Source organism: Pieris brassicae, chromosome 6, assembly GCF_905147105.1.
Source record: "Pieris brassicae chromosome 6, ilPieBrab1.1, whole genome shotgun sequence".
NCBI classification, from domain to species: domain Eukaryota; kingdom Metazoa; phylum Arthropoda; class Insecta; order Lepidoptera; family Pieridae; genus Pieris; species Pieris brassicae.
Window position 1 is genome coordinate 1928710 of NC_059670.1, and position 24032 is coordinate 1952741.

At 31.8% G+C, this 24032-nt stretch overlaps 1 protein-coding gene across 2 annotated transcripts in view; it reads left to right on the plus strand.

Moving 5' to 3' along the window:
• Nucleotides 1–18370, plus strand: part of LOC123710845 — a 44105-nt gene extending 25735 nt beyond the window's left edge. For both annotated transcript variants that reach the window (XM_045663100.1, XM_045663102.1), the window contains 10 exons: nucleotides 1426–1485; nucleotides 2196–2401; nucleotides 5907–6026; nucleotides 7409–7534; nucleotides 8602–8745; nucleotides 12028–12220; nucleotides 14769–14902; nucleotides 15804–15933; nucleotides 16900–16990; nucleotides 18140–18370. In XM_045663100.1, the coding sequence (XP_045519056.1) occupies nucleotides 1426–1485; nucleotides 2196–2401; nucleotides 5907–6026; nucleotides 7409–7534; nucleotides 8602–8745; nucleotides 12028–12220; nucleotides 14769–14902; nucleotides 15804–15933; nucleotides 16900–16990; nucleotides 18140–18242 (1307 nt within the window). In that variant the 3' untranslated portion in view covers nucleotides 18243–18370. The remainder of the gene's footprint in view (nucleotides 1–1425; nucleotides 1486–2195; nucleotides 2402–5906; nucleotides 6027–7408; nucleotides 7535–8601; nucleotides 8746–12027; nucleotides 12221–14768; nucleotides 14903–15803; nucleotides 15934–16899; nucleotides 16991–18139) is intronic.
• The last annotated feature ends 5662 nt before the right edge of the window (nucleotides 18371–24032 follow it).

Consider the following 24032-nt stretch of genomic DNA (forward strand, 5'->3'; position numbering starts at 1 on the left):
ATAAGACGAACTTTACGACTTGAGAAAATAGAAAATCTTTTTGAAGCTCATTCTTTAAAAAGCTCACGTTGTATTTATAAAAGATACATTATAGCGCTATTTCTGTTTGCTCATTTTCGACGTAATGTTTATTGTATGCATTTGAAAAGCTTTTTCAATATATTATTTATTATATTAATAATTAATATTTAGTTGTTAATTGTCAAATGTGTCAAAGTATGTATATAATCACCATTCCTATTTGCCTGTTTAGTGGTGATCAATTTCTTAAAAAAGAAATCCGCCCAAATCTAGAGTCTCTTTTTAATGTAATTGAAGGCTCACCTATTATTCTAGTTTTACTCGCTAGTGCGTTGCTAGCCTTTCAAGAATTGGTAAGCATTTTTCTTAAAGGACCCTAAGTCGAATTGGTTCGGAAATACTTCAGTGGGCAGCTAGTTCCACATAATGGCAGAGCGCGGCAAAAACTGCCTTAGTAAAAGTTCAGTTGTGGAACGACGAACGTCAATGATACGGATGGTATTTTGTATTTTTCCTTGACGTCCGTTAGTGAAACTCAGCCGCAGGCTCAGACCGAACAACTCCTCTGAACACTCTCCATAGTAAACCCTTTTATGAACAGACAACTAAAGTAAAACGGTTATAATAAAATGTTTTATAACATTTTGTTAAAGAGTTCCCAACAAACAAGGATCAAAAGAATTAGAGCGGACTTCCATTCATAGATACGGGTTCAATCTTCCATATCACTACATTCGCGTTATTGAAAACCCCTTCTAAAAATAAACGTTGAGCCAATATTTGCAGAATTTCCTTTAGATCCTATCCAGTCTTTTGTTATACGATTTATTACTATGGCTCCACACTTCATATCAGATATTATGTGAACTGAGGTTTGTTGATACGATTTGGCACAATTTTTTGAAATACACACCAATAGTGTTATAACCGTTTTAGGTCTGGGCCTTAGATTTTTGTTAGGTTCATTTGTTTTTTTTTTCTACTAGGTTTTTTTCAAGTAGGTGATCAGCCCTGTCCCTGATACACGTCTTCGACTTTTTGGGTCTAAGGCGTGCCAGATTCGAGCGAGTGTTAAACGCGCCCATAGAAAGTATTTCTTCTATGTGCGCGTTATTGTCTTTATATGTCGCACGCTTATCAATGTAATATTTTAAATTAAATTTTTAAGCATAGGGTAATAGCTAATAGGTAACTAGCTAACGAAAAATATAACGAGTAACTCTTATAAAATTTTGACAAATCATGCAAATATATACTTAACGTATAAACAGAAATATGAAGATCACCGTTAACTCGTAAAACGTATAAATCTATGATGTCACAGGCTCCTGAACTATTCATCACTTAGAGTAAGATAAGGGTTAATAAAAATACCTAAATAATATAACATATGTCTTTTTACAGAGGACGCGTCAAAAGAAAACCAGGAATTGAAGAGCGAGCATATCGAATATCACAGTCTTGGTAAAGTATATTGATATATCTGTTTCTGACTTATATTAATTATGAATGTATCAATGGCGGTACAATCTTTTTAGGTCTGGACTTCAGATTTCTGAATCTGTTTCATGATCATTTGTTAATCGAATTGGCAAGTAGGTGATCAGCCTTCTGTGCCTGACGCACGCCGTGGACTTTTTGGATCTATTCCGGTTTCTTCACGATGTTTACCTTCACCGTTCGAGCTAATGTTAAATGCGCCTATAGAAAGAAAATCCATTGGTGTACAGCCGGGGATCACAGTACAGCGTGCAACTGCGTGCAAAAGCGAAGCAACTAAGCCAACACTGCTGCACTGCAATATTAATTATATACAACATAATACTGCTAACATAAATTAATAACACAAAAACAAAAACTGACCTTAAAATATAAGGTGAAGTCTACTAAGTCTTAGTTCGTTTTTAAATTATTAATATTATATTTAAAGTAAAATGTTATCATTAATACTATATCAGTAATTTCACAGTTAAAATCACATAAAAATTACCCCTTTTTGGCTTCTACATCGAACTTATCATTGTTAATTAGCCTAAGAAAAATAACTAGAACCGCCGCCTCGAAGACGAATTATGCTCAAAATTATGACGATTTAGACAATTCTCAAAAACCTCTGAATTATCATCGCCGAGTAATGTAATGTTTTCAATTTAATTCTATTTACATTTTTTTAGACACAGTACAATCCAACGGTGAGCTAGTATCGCGGCTGGAACAGCACGCAACAGCAGATTCGGAGAATGATGAAAAACCCAAAATTCATGCTGAAACCCAAGTAGACCTACCATCTAAGAATGTTCATAAAACCCTCGTGCAGGATGGAGAACATGTGAGCCTGGTTGAATCTACATCCGCTCCAAGTGAGGAACAGACTACTAAGGTAAGGCTTGTGTAAAACTGAGATTAAGACTTTCAATAACGATTGAATATTCTCACATTAGTAGGTATTTTTGAGACTTTTTAAAGAACACATTACTAAAAGAAAATTGACGTACAACTTCTGAGTTTGTGATTTTCTTTCACGTGAGTGATATATATATATAAATATAGTCTTAACTACTAATTGTCTCATAAATTTGAGTTTTTCGTTTCTGCTTAACTAAGGAAATTATACGAATTCAATAAAAATTATAATCAAATCGACTTTCAGCATTTAGTTATAATGTACGTCATATGAAATAAGTAAATAAAATGAAATATACAATAATATTAAGTAACCATATCAGAAACTCAATAAACTGGTATAATGTTAAATTAAGCTTATGGGTCACACATACAGCATAGTGAATACAAATAATTCTTATATATGGTGTCACAGGGTCGTGTAATGTAATTATGATTATATCAGAGGCCGAGGTAGGTTTCTTGTAACTATTTTGATGATAAGTTACTATTTTATAAGATTTTGTATAAGTAAATACAGGAGAAAGAATATTATTTAAATTGAACATTTATAAAACCATTATGTATACACTAGACACTAAAACTTCAAAAAGTAAATAAAGGCAAAAGAATACATACATAGATAATGCTTTTATAAACGTACCATAAATAGTACATTTATAAAAGCATTACGTATACACTAGACAAAAAACTTCAAAAAGTAAATAATGGCATAAGAATACATACATACGTAATGCTTTCATAAATTGACTATTTGTGGTACGTTTATAAAAGCATTATGTATACACTAGACAAAAAACTTCACATAGTAAATAAAGGCAAAAGAATACATACATAGATAATGCTTTTATAAACGTACCATAGATAGTACGTTTATAAAAGCATTATGTATACACTAGACAATAAACTTCAAAGATTAAATAAAGGCAAAAGAATACATACATAGATAATGTTTTTATAAACGTACCATAAATAGTACATTTATAAAAGCATTACGTATACACTAGACAAAAAACTTCAAAGAGTAAATAAAGGCAAAAGAATACATACATAGATAATGCTTTTATAAACGTACCATAAATAGTACATTTATAAAAGCATTACGTATACACTAGACAAAAAACTTCAAAAAGTAAATAATGGCATAAGAATACATACATACGTAATGCTTTCATAAATTGACTATTTGTGGTACGTTTATAAAAGCATTATGTATACACTAGACAAAAAACTTCACATAGTAAATAAAGGCAAAAGAATACATACATAGATAATGCTTTTATAAACGTACCATAGATAGTACGTTTATAAAAGCATTATGTATACACTAGACAATAAACTTCAAAGATTAAATAAAGGCAAAAGAATACATACATAGATAATGTTTTTATAAACGTACCATAAATAGTACATTTATAAAAGCATTACGTATACACTAGACAAAAAACTTCAAAGAGTAAATAAAGGCAAAAGAATACATACATAGATAATGCTTTTATAAACGTACCATAAATAGTACATTTATAAAAGCATTACGTATACACTAGACAAAAAACTTCAAAGAGTAAATAAAGGCAAAAGAATAAATACATAGATAATGCTTTTATAAACGTACCATAAATAGTACATTTATAAAAGCATTACGTATACACTAGACAAAAAACTTCAAAAAGTAAATAATGGCAAAAGAATACATACATACCTAATGCTTTCATAAATTGACTATTTGTGGTACGTTTATAAAAGCATTATGCATACATTAGACACAAAAAAACATCAAATACTTCAAACATAAGAATGCATAGCAGAACAATAAAACTCCATTCGAGATTGCAGTTTCAATCGTATTTTGCAAGTTAACATAAGCTCGAAGTGCCTCACGTAATATTTCATTTGTTTCACTGTGAAATCTATTTTCAAATAAAATATTTTGTTCAACAAGAGACTGAATGTATAATTTACATTTCTGTTTCTTGCAACGTTATACTTTTACTTTACATTGCAACATATTGTGTATCATTTAAATTGCGTTTTTTGTATACGGATAAATTATTTAGGATATTTAAATTGATATTACTCGTGATTAGAATTAGAGGACGAACGATACATTTTGATGTCTATATCTAGCATTGTCTAGTAATATATTTTTAAATATTGTCACGTTTGATTTAATATTTTCTGAGCATACTACTACTGTTATTTAAGAGCAGTGTTGAGCAGGTCGTAGGTTCCAATCCCGGCTGTGCACCAATGTGTTCTATGTGCTTAATTAGTATATGCTTTTACGGTAAAAGATAACATCATGAGGAAACGCGCCTTAGACAAAATAATTCAATGGCGTGTGTCGAGAAGGATAATCACCTATTGCGTATTTAAAAAAAAATAAGTACAGAAATGTGAGGTCTATTTATCATATTTTTATTCAGATTTGTACGGAAAGGGGGAACCTATTACATAATTTACTGAAAAATATTTACAGATAACCGTTTAATGTTCATAATAAAACTATTATTATAAAAAAAATCATCTAATAGCATATACTAATGTCTTTTACATCACAGCGTAAACACAGTTTAACATTAGTTAAATGAGTCGATCTGATTTGGTTAGACGAAGGAGATTGAAATTACCGTTATTTATTGCCGCTACGCTGGTATAATTGCGATATTTGGATTTTTGTAAAACGGAAATTTTCTTCTTATTTATCCATATACGTAATCTGGTGTTTGGTTTTTTAGTTAACCATTTATGTGTTTTTCATTGATAGAGATATATTCATGGCTGAGGCGGAAAGAGTTTGTATGTCTTCAAAACAATTAAAAGCCTTGTTTGTGGTTAATGGCATTTTATTGACATTTTAATTTCCTTAATGTATACCTTCACTGTATGTGTAACGCGTCGAACACATCTCTTGGGGGTTTAAAACCGCACTCAAACTAGGCAATTGAAAGTATAAAACGTTGAATGGTAATAAATAAACTCTGACATTATCTTGTCACCGAATTGCGTGGGCATTATCGATCACGCACAAAAAGTACAGCCGGCACGTGTAACTTATTCAACTAAGGGAACCAATATAGAGGTATCGGTATATAATTGCATTAGAATGACGTACCTTCTTGGTCTCTGAAGATTTTGTGAAACTGTTTCGTAAAAAACTGATTTTAAATTATTTTCTACTACGCATTTAAATAAAAAGACTTACGACGTTGTCTACATAAGTTATAAATGCATGGTTGGCCAAAACCTTGGCTATTAAAATTAATTGCGCAGATTTACATACCAGGTCTTCTTGCTAATTACGTCCTTGATCTGAATAAATTAAGTACGCTCTTAATTTACTCCCCGTTAATATTAAAATAAATTAATTTTTATTTGATTCAATTATTACAAATGATTATTTTCACTGTAGTTTCTTAACAGACAAAACCACTACTGCAGATACTAGTACTACTAATGAAAACTATTTTTCATCTCTACAGGTATTTCACGGTGCAGCTCGACTAATTCAACCTGGTTCAGCAACTTCGAATCCGTCAAATGGTCACACTGCTGTTCGTAGAGCATTTAACGCCGACATCACAAAGGAAACCAAGAATAACGTAAGTATACCTCAACTCTTATTACGCATATATACATAAGTATAAAACTAATTGGTGTAACATATTTAACGTAAATATACGCGCATTTTATTAATTTTATACAAAACTCGACGTTTCGAGAGCTTAACAGCTAACAAGATTAGTAGACTTTAATTACGGTAAGAAGGATTATTTGAACGTTTAGTCGCGCAAATCAATGTTTTTTTGAATGTAAACTTGTATAATTAATATAATTAAAAATAATATGTAATTCCAACCTACGTACGTTATCTGTTGTTCGTAGTTATTAGGTAGGTAAGATTCCATATACCTAACTCGATAGATTCGTACCAAAATTTTTAAATTATAAACATTGGACCACTAACAGATCTATGGCTAAAGAGAAAATAAGCAGTGTCAAATCTCCTCTTTCCTTAATAGGGACTTTATTTACTTAAAGTTACTTTAGCATATAGTTTAATTTTTGTCAATAAAATTACCAAAACAATAAAATAAATACGCAAAGTAACAAGAAAACAATCTAACTGTGTTAGAACTCTTAATGCTTAGATAAGCTTACAAAATAAGTAAAGTAAATTAGCTTGGAAAATTTCTTCATAAAAACCCTGTTACTAAAATTAAAATAATGCATTCTGACAATAACGCTCCAGTTTATAACCCTCATGTCTGTTACTCGTAAACCTAACGATGAAATTTTGAATACGGCAATTTATTCTTTTAAGGTTCTGTTAGAATTAGGATTTCTAACTTCAATATTAAATTGTTATAAACTCATATTTTGATTCGCTTTTGGAACGTCAAGTAATATATTATTGAATACTAGTAACGTATTTAAAATAAGTCAAATCCCACTAAAACTAAAATTATAATTCCTAAGTTAAAATGTATGTAATTTACTTCAAGGTTTATAAGAATTTATGTAAATATAGAACCGCAGACTATGTCCTTTTAGGTCATATATCCAATGATTTTGACAAAGCCGAGAAAGATTTACCGGAGCAGAACCTCGTACGTGCACGACTGGCACATAAGCGGATCAAACTAGTTTATATAATATAAATACAAGTATTCTATTCGCCCACGGACGCCTCTTTCATGTATTTTTATATATCTAAAGCTGGATAACCAAGGCTATGCTTAAGAAAAAAAATGATTAGCATATTAAGCTATAACTAACATACCGCCTGTAGTTTGAATTTCATACAAAGACACGCTCACGTAGAGCGTCCCCATAAGAAATTTTTGTGTTACTGGTAGTAGTTAACGCTTTTCTAGTATCCAATTTAATGCGTTTTTTAATAAGTATCATCTTTTATATATTTAAAAAGCCGTCAAGGACTTCCAAATATTTTATATTTAATTATTTTAAATGTAATAAACAGATGGACCACTACTCATCATACGCCGGTGTACAATATTCGCCTCTGGACATGGCTGAATATGTTTTCTGGACTGGCGACGAACATGGAGTAACTAACGCCATAGAGGAGTTTCTTCAAGAGGGATTGGTATGTTTCTCATAATTAAACATTAAAATCTCTGAATCTTTGGCATACTGGTTTTGTCACAGTAATTTCCTTATGAAACAGTTGTAAATTGTGCAGGTAGAAAAAAATCGCTGCATCTACGAACCGAATACACGGCCAAGATTTTGTACTTTGGCCTCGTACTTTGACACAAGTACTACGTATTATAAATACGTTTCTATTTCTTATATCTTTGTGCTTAATAGTGATATAAAAATTGTTATAAAACAACTTTGTATGAAGGCAATCGTTTATTGTTATACATGTTAATTTAGTTTTCAAAGGTCTATGTGAATACTTCTAAATATTGAAGAACTAAACATGAAATCGTTATATTTTTATTGTAATTCATAAAGCCTGATCTCTCAAAGGTTAATCATGTCAGGATTTATTTAATTATATATTCAAAGTAAAATTAAAGTTGTAGAATAATTTGATATATTTATCACTAGCTGTAATTAAACTTTCTGTAATACGTACGGTAATTTACTAGTAATTAAGCGATTGTTAGTATAATGTACTTGAAGTTCCCTGTTGATAACCAAACCTGTATATATATTTTTTAATTTGACACTAACAGACACAAACACATACTCTGAGAATTTTTTTTCTAATTAAAATGAAAACTATAGTATAACTGATTATGAAACTTTTGACTTTAACTTGACCACATAGGTCACACCTCCATCTATCGTATAGGTTGATAACTAGATAGGATACTTAAATTATTTTTTGAATGTTACATAACGATCGTTCACGATGGACATGTTATATTGAAGATATTTTAAGAATAGGTACTCTCATTTATTGAAGGACTGGTTCCACACTGCGATAACAACATTAGAGTAGATTATTTTTGGTATGCGAAGAAATAATCTTTTTCTATACTATTAAAAAATATGCCTTACATTAGCAAGCCAATAATTTCATCTCTAATGTGCCTTACGTTGTCTAATTTACATCACATTTTACTCCATATCCCTATTCCCAAAAAAGTCGATAACATAAAAAACAAGCATAGTTTCATCTAATATTGTATTTTCATATAGATGAATAAAGAAGAGGCCATAGCGTTTCTACAAGAGATAAAATTTAACATCGACTATCTTCGGGCACATTACGCTCAAACCATTAACGCAGAAAACGCTCAACAAGATAAACTGAGGAACGCACTTATAGAACAAAATGCAAAGGTAAGTAGATTCACTAATAAATTAAACGTGATGTACACATTATCAACACGCGACATCATGACACGCTAGCAAATTCTGAATTCATTTAGGCGACATTAGAATATATAACGATTCAAATAAAGATTTAAAGAAAGATTTTATGTAAATTAATATAAATATATCTAATACTTAAACTACTAAAGAACAAAATAGAAGTACATGGGGTGAATATCATACTCTATATCCAGACTTACTCCAAGCTGATGAAAAATTTCATATGTACTTTTGTCCTACTAAAACACAATTTGAGGACATGCACGAATTTATTAAAAATGGCATATACAAGATTTCGTAGCTCCGTCGTAGCATTCTCGTAGCACACTATACATTCAACATATAAAACGTGAATTTTTATTCACTTGTGTATAAATAACATTTCTTTACGTTTCTGTTTGAATAGACTATCGTTTCAGTGATAATATAAAAATAGAAGTCGTATTTCAGTATCATTGCCAGGTCAAACAGGTTTGTATTTATCAGAAAGTAGGTCAAACCTTGCGCCTTCTGTGACCGAAACTAATGTATAACAACACGTGGTTTAGTGCAAGACATAAAGCAGAGATTGATCATAAAACAGGCATGGGACAGTAAACTTTACAGCTAATATAATAACATTCAATATGCCGTATCGATTCAACTTTGTGCAATTGAGGATGGAAGACCTTTTATAACATATGTAATTGGCATTATTGATCAACATATATTTACGTCTAAAGAAATATAATGTCTATTGGTAACAAAGATAAAAGTTACATTGTATTTTAAGATTTGAAATATATACATTAAATACCATTGAAAAGTTATATTAATGAAACTTTAATTAACGTGTATAGTACTGTAATGTCGATTTTCTGTATTTAAGCTACGCACTTTACAGTTCACTTTATAATATATACATGGTCTTCAGAAACTATCACTGTCACTTAAACTAGATAGCTCCTATATAGGCTTCAGATACCTGCTTGTTTGATCATTTTCTTATCTCATACACTAGTAGTTAATCAGGAATGTGTGACTTACATACGTCGCCGACTCTTGGGTCTATGATATTTGCCCGCAATGTTTGCTTTCACTATATTGGCGAATGATAATTGCGTTATAGTTTAACTCGATTCAGATTTTAATGAGTAAGCCAACACAGCTCCTATGTACGTACTACTAAATTATAAACTTAATATATAAAAAGTCTACACATTCAAAAAAACACTGTTATATACTTCTTCGCCTTGGATAAACACTGAAAATCGGCGGTGTGATCCATTATCTAACTTAGCGTCATCTTTTACCTTCCTAAACAAACACTTCTTTTAATGTTATTTCAATATTGTATTTTAGAATATTGTTAATTAATTAATAAAAAATTAGGAATGTAAAGTGAATTGAAGATGTAGCCAAATATAATTTTTTTAAATTAATCTACAAACTGTATTTCTACGTGTTGAAACATTATCTTTTTATATCTCATATATATTTACTCTTGATTTTTATTCTAAGAAAACTTCTCAGTGAAAGAGCCACAATGCGTGTCTGTTATCTACTCATTTCCACAGACATCTTTGTTTTCTCAAACAATACAATAAAACGAGTCCTCTAATTAGAAGATAATTGTAACCGTAAGTCTATTGTCTGTGAAAGGTTTTGCTGCTGACAGCAATAATAATACGATAGATGAATTAATTTATTATTAACATAATTATTACATATATGACTATTTTCACAGATACATTTAATATCAAATTCTAGTTTGCAATTTTAAAAGCAAAAGAATAGTTTTCAGTTTTCATTTGTAAATTTAGGCTGAAGTCGGGATTCGGCGTACTAAAACTACGGCATATTTTACAAAATCTTCCATCTAAAATGTATGACAATTGAAGTAAATATGGAAGTGTTACAAAAAAATTAAGAAATACAATTAAATTATATAAAAGATAAAATAAGCACACAATAATATTACAAGAAATTTTTGGTAAAGCAGAAAAAAAAACAGCGAATATATCCAGTTCCGGATAAGCTCTGTGCAATCCGTTAAAATCGCAGAATCGAAGAATCCGAAATAGAGGTGCCTCGACTTCTGCAAAAACCAGAAGGAATATATAAATTTATTACTTATTAAATATCCATACCATTTGGTGATAATTTAACAGTTTGCTTATAGTATGATACTTAACACCGAATCCTTATTGATTGTTCTTAGATTTCCAATTTTGAGTCTTAAGTGATATGGTTCTTCCACAATGTTTTAAACGCACACATAGATAGAAAAATCTATTCGTTCATTGGAGTGTGAACTCACGACTTCAGGGCTAAGAGAAACGCTACACTAATGTCAAAGTTAAAAATCATTTATTCGTATAGGTAACACAATGTAGACTTATGAACGTCAAAAAAAAATATACATTAAATTCTTCTAATTTTACATTTACTGCCAGTTCTCAAATCAAGAGCATAGAAGGGAAGAGAAGAACTGGCAATAAACTCTCCGCCACTCTTTTCAATCGCAAAGTTTTTTTGTGGTTACACAACGTTTTTAAGGAGCTTGAACTATTACACCACGTTCAACATGACATCAGCATGAGGCATGGTGAAATAGGAGCACGCAAATACATAGTCAAAATAACTAATATCTCCGCAAACACGAATTCAAGTTCACGAGTGATAGTGAGATAGATAGATAGCTATAATACTAATTACATTTGGAGATATTAATTACAAGGTCAAATGCGGTCTTAGCAAACCATGGCGAATTACGAAGTAAATGGTCCGTATTCATAATGATTAGGCTTGAAGTCAACTGAGAGTAATTATTTGTAAACTACATTTAGCTTTAGTTAATGGAGTGTGACATTCTGGGATTAAAAATTATTAATTGAATATAATATTTAGCATTTGTGACTAAAAATATACGAATATTAACATTAAATAGATTGTATAGTATTTTCATCAAGATACTTTAAAATAAACAACAAGTGAAAATTGGCAATACCTGTAATTCACTCAAGAATAATAGGAACAAAACATTTATTAACTATTCGAAAGTTATAATCGATGTAATTTTAGATATCTTTGGCTCACGGCGTATAATTCAAAGATTATGAATTCGATTCAAAGATAAATAATTGTATAAGTTCATAGGTAGTAATTGCGATTAAAATAATAAAAACTGTCGTTTAATTTGGGAAATACGATCGAAACCCATCAAACATTACTCATAACTGAATCATGTGAATGCTTTTTTTATTTCAGTTGTACCAATACCGACCAATGCTCCAATCCTTCCCATTCGGTGGTAGCCCTGATATCGTCCGGTCAATCGCGAGCAAATCCTGGGACATGAGCAACAATTTAAACGCTGTGCCAGCCCTACCAGTCTCAACTGATCTCCGACCGGAGATTGCGAAACGTGGCTATGATCCTATGTTGCAGACGAACGTTATCAGTGAGTTTTACTAGATCTTATAAAGTATCATGTGATGAACTTGGGGATTTTCCCCCCAAATATAGGGGGGAATCAAGAAGTTTTGGGCGGTTTTAAGAGGTGCATTTGTTTAAGAGGAATTTTTTACTTTATGTAAGATTTATTTTTTCCTTAAAAAACGCGCTATTATATACAATTTATATTAAGCCTAGAACACAACCAACCAACTAAACCATATATAAACTCCAAGCGTATGTATAAATATAGAAAAAGTTATAATTTTTCGGGACCAAAATTTTATATTTCATACTACTTGAATGTATTTATTAATGTTTATTTGAAATTGCTACTCAAACCGAGTATAACAACAACTTTCAAGGGTTTCAATCGATATTTAAGTTATTGGAAACTTGGTCTGAAAACATTATGTAGGAGTTGGCATCAGTAATATGTTCAGTTCGAAGATTTCTTCTTAGAAATGAATAAAGAGAGATCCATTATTTATAAATTATAAATTTGAGAATTTTTAAAAATTACGGTAAACCTCACAGTATAAAAGTCTAAAAAAATTGTGAAACAATGTCTCTAAGAATAAACCGTATAATTAAACTACGCAATCAAGATTACATTTAATTTCTTATGTATAATTTTTCATCCAAGAATTGATATATTGAACATGGAAAAGAATAGCAAACCATCGGTTATATGAGAATAGATTATCAGTAAGCAATACGAGACAATACTTTCTATAAATTATACAATATATGTTCAATCAAGTAAACGTTAATAGGAAGCTAAAATTTGGGTTTTAAGTTAGTACTAATTAAAACTACATGAATATCTTTTAAAATCTATCGGACAACACCTGTCGTGTATCGAATTTCTTCCGCGATGCGCATTAAGAAGTGCTGGGTCTTCTGGATCGATGCTATAAGCTGACAATACAGCTAAAAATTTACACAAATGCTGTATTTTGTATTTTAATTTTCAGTTCAAAATTTATATCAGATATTTTGGGTACAACAGTACTATATTTTTATAATCTAAATGAAAGAATTGGGAATAGAGTACAACTTTCTATAATCTATATCAATAATACTTTTTTTTTAGTGAAATTTCTTTAAAAATTTACCGTCACATTATTCCGTTACGCGCTGTTAGTTTTCTTGTCCCGACCACGGTTCATTAGAACTGATTCGATGCCATTAATAAAAAAATATTTAATGCCGATAGCAATTATAGTAATATTTCTATTACACTTAATTAAATTATGTAATAATCATAAGGTAAAATTAAATAATTGTATTATTTGTATTCATGTCTATTATAATAAAAACCTTTTGTAAAACATTATCTTATTTAACTTTATTTGATCAATTTCGATAATGTTGCATATAGTAGATCATTTTTTCGAAAAATAAGGTCATAAAGAAGTTTCACTTCTTACGTGTGTACCCTAGTACACGCACACATTTTTTTATTTTAACCATCTGCAATCAGCCTCTTGGCTTTTATTACATTTTATGAAATGATGGCAATTAGGGAACGTAAATCTTATTTCTTTTCCCTCTGTAATTCTCAAACTATCTGCGGTTTCGCCCCTCTCTGCATATAACATATAATAATAATATATAATAATTTAATATTCGTTTTAATACATGACAATGCGGTAATATATAAATCAACGATATTTGGTTTAATATAATTATATTCTTTACTACGATTGTATATTTTTTCTTTATGTATTTTCCTTTAAGGAAAATCAGTAAGTTTGAGTATACTTTCAAAGAAACTTGTCAAAGCTAAACATTTCAATAAGTTGACTTTATATAATTTTCGTTTCGAAAGTCTATTTCATTTCTATTCAAAGTTCACTTTACTCTTGATAGTAATTTCAATTTTTACAGGATTTTATTTGTATGAAAAATAGAAAAAAATTAAACCAGTTTTTCTTTATCGGCGTTGGAACAAATGTTACCGTCACATTTTTCGGTTACGCGACACATTTTTACGTTACGCGCCACCTTTTTCTTGTCCCTACCACGGTTGATTCGAAGAGTACTTTCTCCAGCGGGTGTCATTTAAGCGGACTTACTCCCACCACTAGACTTGACCGTTTTTCTATTCCACTCTTATTTATTTCTAACACTCTATAGTGACGTTATACATTATATAATGATATATTTATTCACATTCAGGTCGATAATAATCATTGTAAGTCTTCTAAAAAATAAAAATAAATCAATGGCGCTACAACCTTTTTAGGTCTGGGCCTCAGAGATCTGTATCTGTTTCATGATCATTTGTTAATCGAATAGGCAAGTAGGCGATCAGCCTTTTTGCCTGACGCACACCGTGCGAGCTAATGTTAAATGCGCAAATAGAAAGAAAATCCATTGGTACACATCCTGGGATCGAACCTACGACCTCAGGGAAGAGAGACGCAGCTGAAGCCACAAGGCCAACACTGCTCTTGTAAGTCTTGTAACCCAAAACAATTATTATTTGGGACAACGTCTCTATACCATATTAAAGAAACCCTAGAGTGAACACAATTTCTGTATTGCAGGTACGTCTGACTATGACCGCGATGGGACCATTGTGAGTGAAGAAGAGTATGAAGAGATGATGGATAAACTGCGAGCTGCTGACACACTCTACACTGAATACACCCTGGAAGAGATAATCTACCAGCTAGCCAAGGTTAGCCAAAAGATAACGCCGCCAGTTGCTCTTCTCTTCACTTAATTATTTTAATCTTAATATATATAAATCACCTGTCACGATGTTTATCCGCGATGGACTCCTAAACTACTTAACCGATTTTAAATTTAATTGTCACACCGTGAGCAGTCTGGTCCAACTTAAGAGATAGGATAGCTTAGATCTTTAATTATAGTCGCAATTTTATTTTATTGCAAATTATTGATCTATAATTAATTGACAGTCACAATTATCTCTTAACTCCAAAAGATTCTAACAGATGTCGATACTTTTCGACTGGATTGAGTAAGTAATCAATAGATGGCACTGCTATGGCAAACCGACAAACGTGTCATATAAGCTTCAATTCAATATCCTGATTACCACGTGTTATTGAGGTTAAAGTATAAATTAAATTTATTTTGTAGTAAACGAAATACCGTGAAATTCAATTATTGTGTAGCATATTGGTGTTAGCATAGCCAACCACGTATTACTTAGACCGAAGTGTAAAGCAAATTCAAAATATAGTGACGATAATACAGTGAAATTATTCTTTCGTGTCACGGTATTAAAGCAAACTAAAACCACATTAAGGAGAAACGAAGTTCGCGGGGGCAGCTACTTACATTATATTTCTGTATACTTGCATTGAAGTGTTATTAAATAGGCATAGACTCGTAGTGTAGAAGCGATAAGAATACCTTCGACGGTGGCTAGGTTGAAACGTGTTCCTCATCAGTTGCACTCTTCATTTCTGAAGGTCGTGTTAGTGGCGCCCCACAACATCCTCCACTTTCCATTTTTCCTGTCTTCGGCAATAAATATGTTTTCCTTCTAATGAATAATCGAAATAACTACCTAACTTGTATTAATCCGTAAGAACATTCAACTCTTTCAGATGATGTTCTCACAGTCGCTATCCCGGGAACCTGCGAGTGCGCGTGCGTCGATGCAAAGATTCATGACCTTCCTCGAACTCGAAGCTGAAAGAGGACAGCTATCCAGGAACATTGAGAAGAAAGTTCTCGGTAGGTGCTCATGTTAAAGCATATTATTGACACTAGAACAAGTTGTCTCAGTTATCACTCCAAAAACTTCGGTGTTATTATTTATAGCAAACATCTTTGTACCGTCCTGCACTCTACGGAGGTCTTCAACTCAATCTACACTTGTATTAGAAAAAAAAATATTTTATTTGGTTTGGCTATATTACGCCTTATTAACGAAGGAGTAGAGAGTCATTCAGTCAGTTACCATATTAAAAGCACTCATTGCGTGCGCTTTGTTAATGATCTAATTTCCGAAAAACTTATGTTGGGCGGAAACCTCATAAAAACACTTTTTTGGTAATACATTGTGTTCAATATATCCGAATCTAATAAACAATAATAATCCTTATCCAAAGAAATATGATAATTTAATGACTATCGTACTATACTCCGCGACTATTTAAAAAAGTGGCGGAGAGTTTATTGCCTTTTATTACATGCCATTTATTTATTTTTTGACGTTCATAAATGTACGTAGTGTTACCAATATGAATAAATGATTTTGAAATGTGCACGAGTAACAGCTAATTCAAGATAGAAAAATAATTGTAATTATGAGGCATTAATTATACTTTAAATAAATCAAATAACATATATACATATATGGGAGTGTGTGTGTGTAGATATTATTCAAAATTAAATACTTGCTAACATTTAACTATATACCTTTATCTTTCAGAAATGCGGATACCTACCAAAAACTACTAAACCGATCTTAATGAAACTCGCTACAATCTTAGAAAACAATTTCTACATGGCTTCTGTATCTAGAAGTTCCAGTTTTAATTTCAGTTTCTAAGATATTTCTCGACAAGCATACATACTTACAAAATTTAATAAAAAAAAATTCACACTGAAACTTCAACAGCGTGACATAGTCTGGTTAAAATATAGTTTTTCGTTGGTTAAAAAATAACAGTTAATGTAACCTTGTTATATTTTCAGATGTAATGATCGCAGCACTCACAGACACAATCGGCGATCACCCAGAATTGTTGCAGTCCAGAGACGCCATCGCCGCTAATCCAGCTACAAGGTGAAAATTTAGTCGTATTACAATTACTTTAAATAGCCGAGTGGTTTCATTGTGATGTCTATGTATGTGCGCATTTAACACTCACTCGGTGAAGGAAAACAGCGTAAAAAGGCGTGTGTCAGGCACAGAAGGCTGATCATCTACTTGCCTATTGAGAAATCTAAGTCTGACACTTGTAGCGCCACTAAGATTTTTATTTTTACGTGGGCAACACTGAAAATGTTTAGAATTGGCCAGTTAGAAACATTTTTAATAAAAACTTTTTTTAATTTCAATTTTAGAACTCTTTGGTAACCTAATGTAGTATATTGCATTCGTTTGTCATTTGTTTTTGTGAATTGGCGGCAAATCTAAAACTCTTGTTACACGTGAAATTGAACCTAACGCGAGAAAATTTTCGGTCAATGATTTATTATGACTTTCGTTGTGGGCTTACTCAACAACAAAGCGATGATAGGGTGCGATTAGCATTTCCTAATGAAGCCCCATCTCGTGCCACTATTTACAATTGGTTTAACGAGTTTAAGCGTGGACGTAGCAATCTTTTTGATAATCCGCGTGAGGGACGTCCTTTAATAGCGACTACTGAAGATAACATCAGTGCCGTGCGACCCATGATAGAGGAAGTTAAGAGCATCTCAGCATATCAGCAGATACGGGCAAGCCTACGCATTGGTATGAGTTAAGTTCAAAAAATATTACACGAACATTTGGGCGTCAGGAAGAAACCTTTCTGTACTAGATGGATTCCCCATACTTTAACCGACGACCAGAAGCGAATTCGCATGGACTGGTGAAAATTTGACTATGGCAGGTGTCGAGATAATGAGTCATCCGCTATACAGTCCAGACCTGGCACAATGCGACTTTCATTTATACCCAAGAACTAAAGGTAAAATTCAAGGTATTCGCTTGAAGATGCGGTGAAAGCGCACGAAAATTCCATAGAAGAAGAATGAAGAATGTTCCATCGAATGCGACGATCTGTTGAGGAACGGAGATTACTTCGAAAAACAATAACAGTATTGGCAACGTTCTTTAAGCCGTTTTTTTTTATTTTCTGAACATTTTCAGTGTTACCTAGGTGAAGATAGTTTATAGGATGTTAACATAACATATAACTATATCATATTTTAATTGATATTACAGAATTATGCGACAATTTGGCGAAAGCACACCGTCCACGGCCATGAATCGAGCCATTCTTTCCGCCTATAAACACGAGCTGCTAAAGGGACCTCCCCATCATTAAGCATTCCAATAACATACTTACCGCTCAAATACTCCTATTTCGGACCAATCTTTTGTTTAATCCCTTAATTTATATTCGTGTTAATTCTGATGTACACTTGAAATTTCCAAATCAATTTAGGTTAAATGTAACAACGATCTATATCGTTTCATAGTTTAAAAAAGTACGTACGTACAAAGTACACATGTCAGAAGTGAAACTTCTTTGTAAATTTATTATTGCTAAAGTAAAAGCCCCAGTAGATGATCATGTACCAGTATATGATCACTCCATGTATTTGAATAACTATTTACACACTGTATACATACTAGTGATAATATTATTAATATAAAAAAATTGTGTTTACTGCACAAGACAGAATTGCCATCTCAAGTTGATGAAAATGAAAATATGACTATTATTATTACATCAACCAACAGCGTGTATTTATTCTCAATCTCCCTTTCTCACTCTTTCTCAATCGGTCTCTCCCTTTCTCACTCTTTCTCAATCGCTCTCTCCCTTTCTTACTCTCTCTCTCTCAATCGGTCTCAATCGCTCTCTCCCTTTCTCACTCTCTCTCTCTCTCAATCGGTCTCAATCACTCTCTCCCTTTTCTTCGACAAAAACGCGGCACATCTTCGTTACGTTTCCGTAAAAAAAAAATCCTTCATGCGATTAAAGAAGTTTCACTTCAAAAACAACTTGAATTATTTCTCTGTCTGTATTTAAATCGTTAATTTTATATAAAAAACGAGTTTTTTATCTGTTTTAATAATTCGACTGACCTAAAGTAATAATAACAATTGTGTTTGTTGTAATTTTCTGTTTGTTTTTTTTTTAATTTAATCTTATGCGTCAGATTTAACATCAATACACAGTTAAACATCATTTTCTATATTTTTATCGTACACGGTTATACTATAAATTAATTATACATTACTTTCTTACATAGCCAAATTATATTTAGATTGTGGAGTTCTGTCCTGCTTTGAATCGAAGCAGTGAAAGTATATATTTAAATTAATATGGGACTCTATAATAAACCAAAGCTATATATGATTCACAAACGAATCACTTTTTATAATTTTAAACCCAGGAATAGCGCCATCTATTGGCAATCCTAAAAATTGAGAATTCTTGAAACTTTTATAAACTTTCAGCTATACTATTGTATTATATTTCCTCGCTCAAGCTTGTATTTACATTAGCCTTTCATATAAAACATATATTGTACCTGAGAAGAATCCACAGAGCACTACATGACAGTACGTAGTGACATATTCTAATAACTATTGACGCAAGTATTTCTTGTACCTATATGTCATAGTAGATAAATTTTACGATGTATGTAGGAATATCTCGATATATAGATATTAATTATAAACGCTATATCTCTTTGATAACATCTAAATATCACTTAATAATGCAAAATATCGTGTTTAGAATATTACTATTTGATCGTGAAACTAAACTCTTCCTTAATATAAATTATAGCTAAGGTCTATATGATTTTAGAAAAGTTTAACGTAAGTTATTTCTTGAACTCAACTATTAGAAAACAAATCAAATGACGGCGGCGTTTGGTTGTGATCTGTCAACAGCATCTCTAGTCCAACGTTATTACGAGACATAACGTAGAACCTTTCAAACTTCGTCTAGAAGCGCTAAAATCCCTAAGTCCCGCACTACGTGAATTATAAAGGCGGCGTTTCTTGTGAAAACAGCTAATAAGTGGTGCTTCTTGCCAACTTTAATCATTTTTAAACATTGCGGCGGTGACGGCTGAGGCCGGAACAGGCCACAGTATCAGATGTGCTTGTGTGTGTAAAAAAAACTTCAGTTTTTTTTACAAAAACTAATATTACAATAACACGTATTGATGTTTGTTAAGACTTGTGTACCGTAATACAACAATACGTTCATTTCGATTTGCCTAATCACAATCAAACGGTTCTTTTAAATCACCCCGGCTTTTCGGTTCTTGATACCGGGTAAGTTAAGAATATTTTTTACCAAAATAAATGGTTATATATAATCAATATGAACCCAATAAATATCTATACAAGTCTTAATTTACGTAGAGGTAAAAAACCAACAAATATTATTATTGCTACATGAAGAGTTTTTCAATTGTTTTCCAAACAGCGTTAATTAACAATTTAGCATTAATTATTTAGTTATCAGTATGTACCTGACAATATCCTGTATAAAATTTGTAGATTAAACTTCTACTTGACCGTACTTTTGCCGGGCACTTGGTATAGCTATGTAAATAATGTAATTTGAAAGAATTTAATTTGAAACATGTTCAGCCTAATTCCAATCAAAAGCTTAAAAGACAGTCACAGACAAGTCGTTACCAAATCAATAAACAAATGTTGGATACTTATGTCCCATACCAACCATTATTAATTGATAACTCTTAGTACAGTATACTTTTCATACTTTTGTTTTCTTATAACCGATATTTTGCAAGTTATCCTATATATTTAAGAATGTCACAATCAGATGTATTAAGACTTGTAAATTGTAATTTGGTATAAGCTGCATTAGTGATCTGCAAAATTTAATATATTTGTAATATTCTTTGAATTGTATTATGGATTTAATAAAAAAGATTTGATGTCATTTGCGTTTTATTTATAACGTTACAAATAAATTTGACAAGATAAAAGATTAGTTTTAAGGTCCAGCCAAGAGTTATGTAATGAGTCCATATAATTTTAACTGTTTAAAGCAGTCAACATGTTTCAAGAATATGGGACATACACCCATAAAGAAAAAAATCACTAAAAAAATATTATTCACTTAAACTATCTGAGTATACAATATAAAAAAAATTATTTAAATTTATGTACGGTTCTTGGGTCAACGGGATGCTTCAAATAATAGAGATTTATTGATTTACTCTATATTTTCCACTCGCATGTTACAATAGAATATGAGCGAAATAATGACGTGCTAATTGCTATGTACCGAATGAATACAATTTAACAGTCAAAGAGAGTGCCTACGTCTGGCTATGCTCTCGGGGTGTAACTCCGACGATTTGGGAAATCGACACGCTTATAAGTGATCGAAATGTATATCCATGGCACGTACGAACATAGGAATTTATCAAGCTTGTAAATGAGCAAGAATGTACGAACCTTGGCACGTACATAGGGATCATCACTCTTATAATTCTAAGATAGCCTGAGTGAGCAAAATGTACAGCTTTGGCTCGTACACAATACCTATTTCCTTTCTACAACAAACATTATATAAACAAATATTTTCTATTTAGTCTAACACAAATACTCAATATATAATACGTCGAAGTCGAACACAATATACAACAAAGTTACGACTCAAATACAGATAACCATATTCATTATCAATCAAAATACCACCTATTCATATAAGTAACACTATTTACACATTCATAAACGTCGTAAATATTAATTGAAAGAAAAATTAAAAACTTCACAATTTTCATTCAATGACAGTTCTCAAATCATAACCGAATAAGTAGATCTAAAAATAAATTCCGTCGGGCTGTTAAACTAAAATTATTTAAAAGAAAATGTTTGCAACGCCATAACGTTACATACTGCGGGTTAAGCCGTGTTATAAGATATGGGTACAGCATAAATAATATCTGGGTGGGTTCTTTTTACCAATATTAAAATATTGGTTTTTCTGTATTATCTAATCATTTATAATACCCGTCGCAGGCGCACAAAAAATCGCGTTGGTTCTTAAGATAGCCACAGATATGACAAATTTGGCAAATAACTATGTCACGGATAAAGGGTACATTCCCTCTTGTTGGTATAAAAATACCAGATAACCTATGACATCCAAAATGTCATAAATCGTACATTTTTAATTTTCTTTATTCATTTCATTCGCCGTTCGATCTGCGTTCTAATCTCTTCAACTGTTTTCCCTTTTGTTTCCGGAAGTAGTAAAGAGAATAATATTCCAAAAACATTGGATATTCCAAATATCATCAACGTCGCTGACAGACCGAGATAAGTTTTCATAGGAATATATGAAATTAGATGAACAGAATTCATCAGCCCAATAAACATTGTCAACACGCCCATTAATTTTGCTCGCACCTATAAGATTTTAAAACATGACTAAAATATTTTTACATTCTTATGTAATAGTTGTTTATTTTTACATTCATTAATTTTCATAATAACATTATCAAATACACAAAACATTTTATGTGTTTTCATTTTCATAAAGCTTAATATTAGTTTAAAAAACTTCTAATTGTGATTATTGATCGCTAGTGGAAAACAACCTGTAGTACCAAATAGGTAGTTTGTAAAGTTAGTTAAGAAACATTGGTTATTAAGGTTTACAATAATTTACCAAAAAATTAAAAGATCTTTAGATTACTTTTGGAATAAATGTATTACTCAATAAATGATTATTTGCGTGAGACACTGTAGTTGATATAAATTTAATAACATTTGATATGATATGTATGATACAAATAATATAAGATTTTACCAATTTATATGACTACTAATGTAAACCACCTTATTGTACCATCTTCTTGAAAATTATTATTATTAAAAAAGTCCTACCCATCAGGCAAGTTTTTAACTAAGCTTAACTGCGAAATATGCACAATAATTTAATGGTTTTGAATGGACTTTCAGAATTTGAAACGTCAGGTACAGACTGGACACTAACTTGTTCATAAAGAATAATCGAAAAAACGCATGCAATGTGAGGTCGAGACCTATGTAGGGCTGTAACGCGACTAGAATATCATCTGTCAAACTTATAGTATTAATAAACTTACTCTGAAGTGCAATATTTCCGTAGCAACTATGAATGGCAAAGGGCGAATAGTGCCTGCGTACATGGCAACGATCGTGGCCATGCATCCAATAGGCAGCCATCTTGGTGTAGTATAACCATAGTATTGTAGGAGAATAAATGTAGCCAGTATTGTGAATGTTAGCGCTGATATTAAATACCCACTCGCTTGTAAGGTCTGAAAATGCACAAGGAATTTTACCTTTTTGATTATTTAGAAATTAAAAAAAAACACATCAGTAATAAAAGTCAATTCTGAACTGCAGTCCTATTCCAGAACTCAATATTTAGTCCTAGGGTCTATACGACGCTTCATCCATGCGTCAGTGACCTTTTTTTATATAACAGTAGGCAAATAGGCTGGATGCTCATCTGATATTAAGTGATTGAAGGCTCGCAAGTCCGTTGCCGGTCTTTTAAGAGTTGGTACACTCTTTTTATGTAGAGCTTACATTTGCCCCAGTCAGAATACGAAGGGCAGCCTGTGGGTTCACCACCGAGTGCTGAACGTCCCGGTGGAGGGCGCAGACTTTGTAATAGATTATATTTCAAAACACAATCACATTTTATTAATTTTTAATTAAGATAAATTTGTATTATAGTTACCCGTCTTCCGAATTTCTCAGCAATAAATGTCAACATTAATGACGCTATGATCATAACGATTGGCAAACTGACTGTTTCTAATTCGGGGTTGATCGGTAACTTGGTTCCCATAGAGGCCAAAATCACAGATGCATACGTTATTATGACGAAGGCGCCGCTGAACGCTTGCGTCGCGAATATCATAACTAGCAGAATAAAACCACGACGGAGTAGTTTGTCATTCACTGAAAAATTATAACCTCATCACAAGAGATGTTTTCGAACATCGTTAGAAAAATTAAACGACCCATAGCCAGGGTTCGAACATACTGCCTTAAGTTTGAGAGTGGCGCGCCTAGCTACTAGACTAACACTAACTGTTACTAATGCTATTACTAA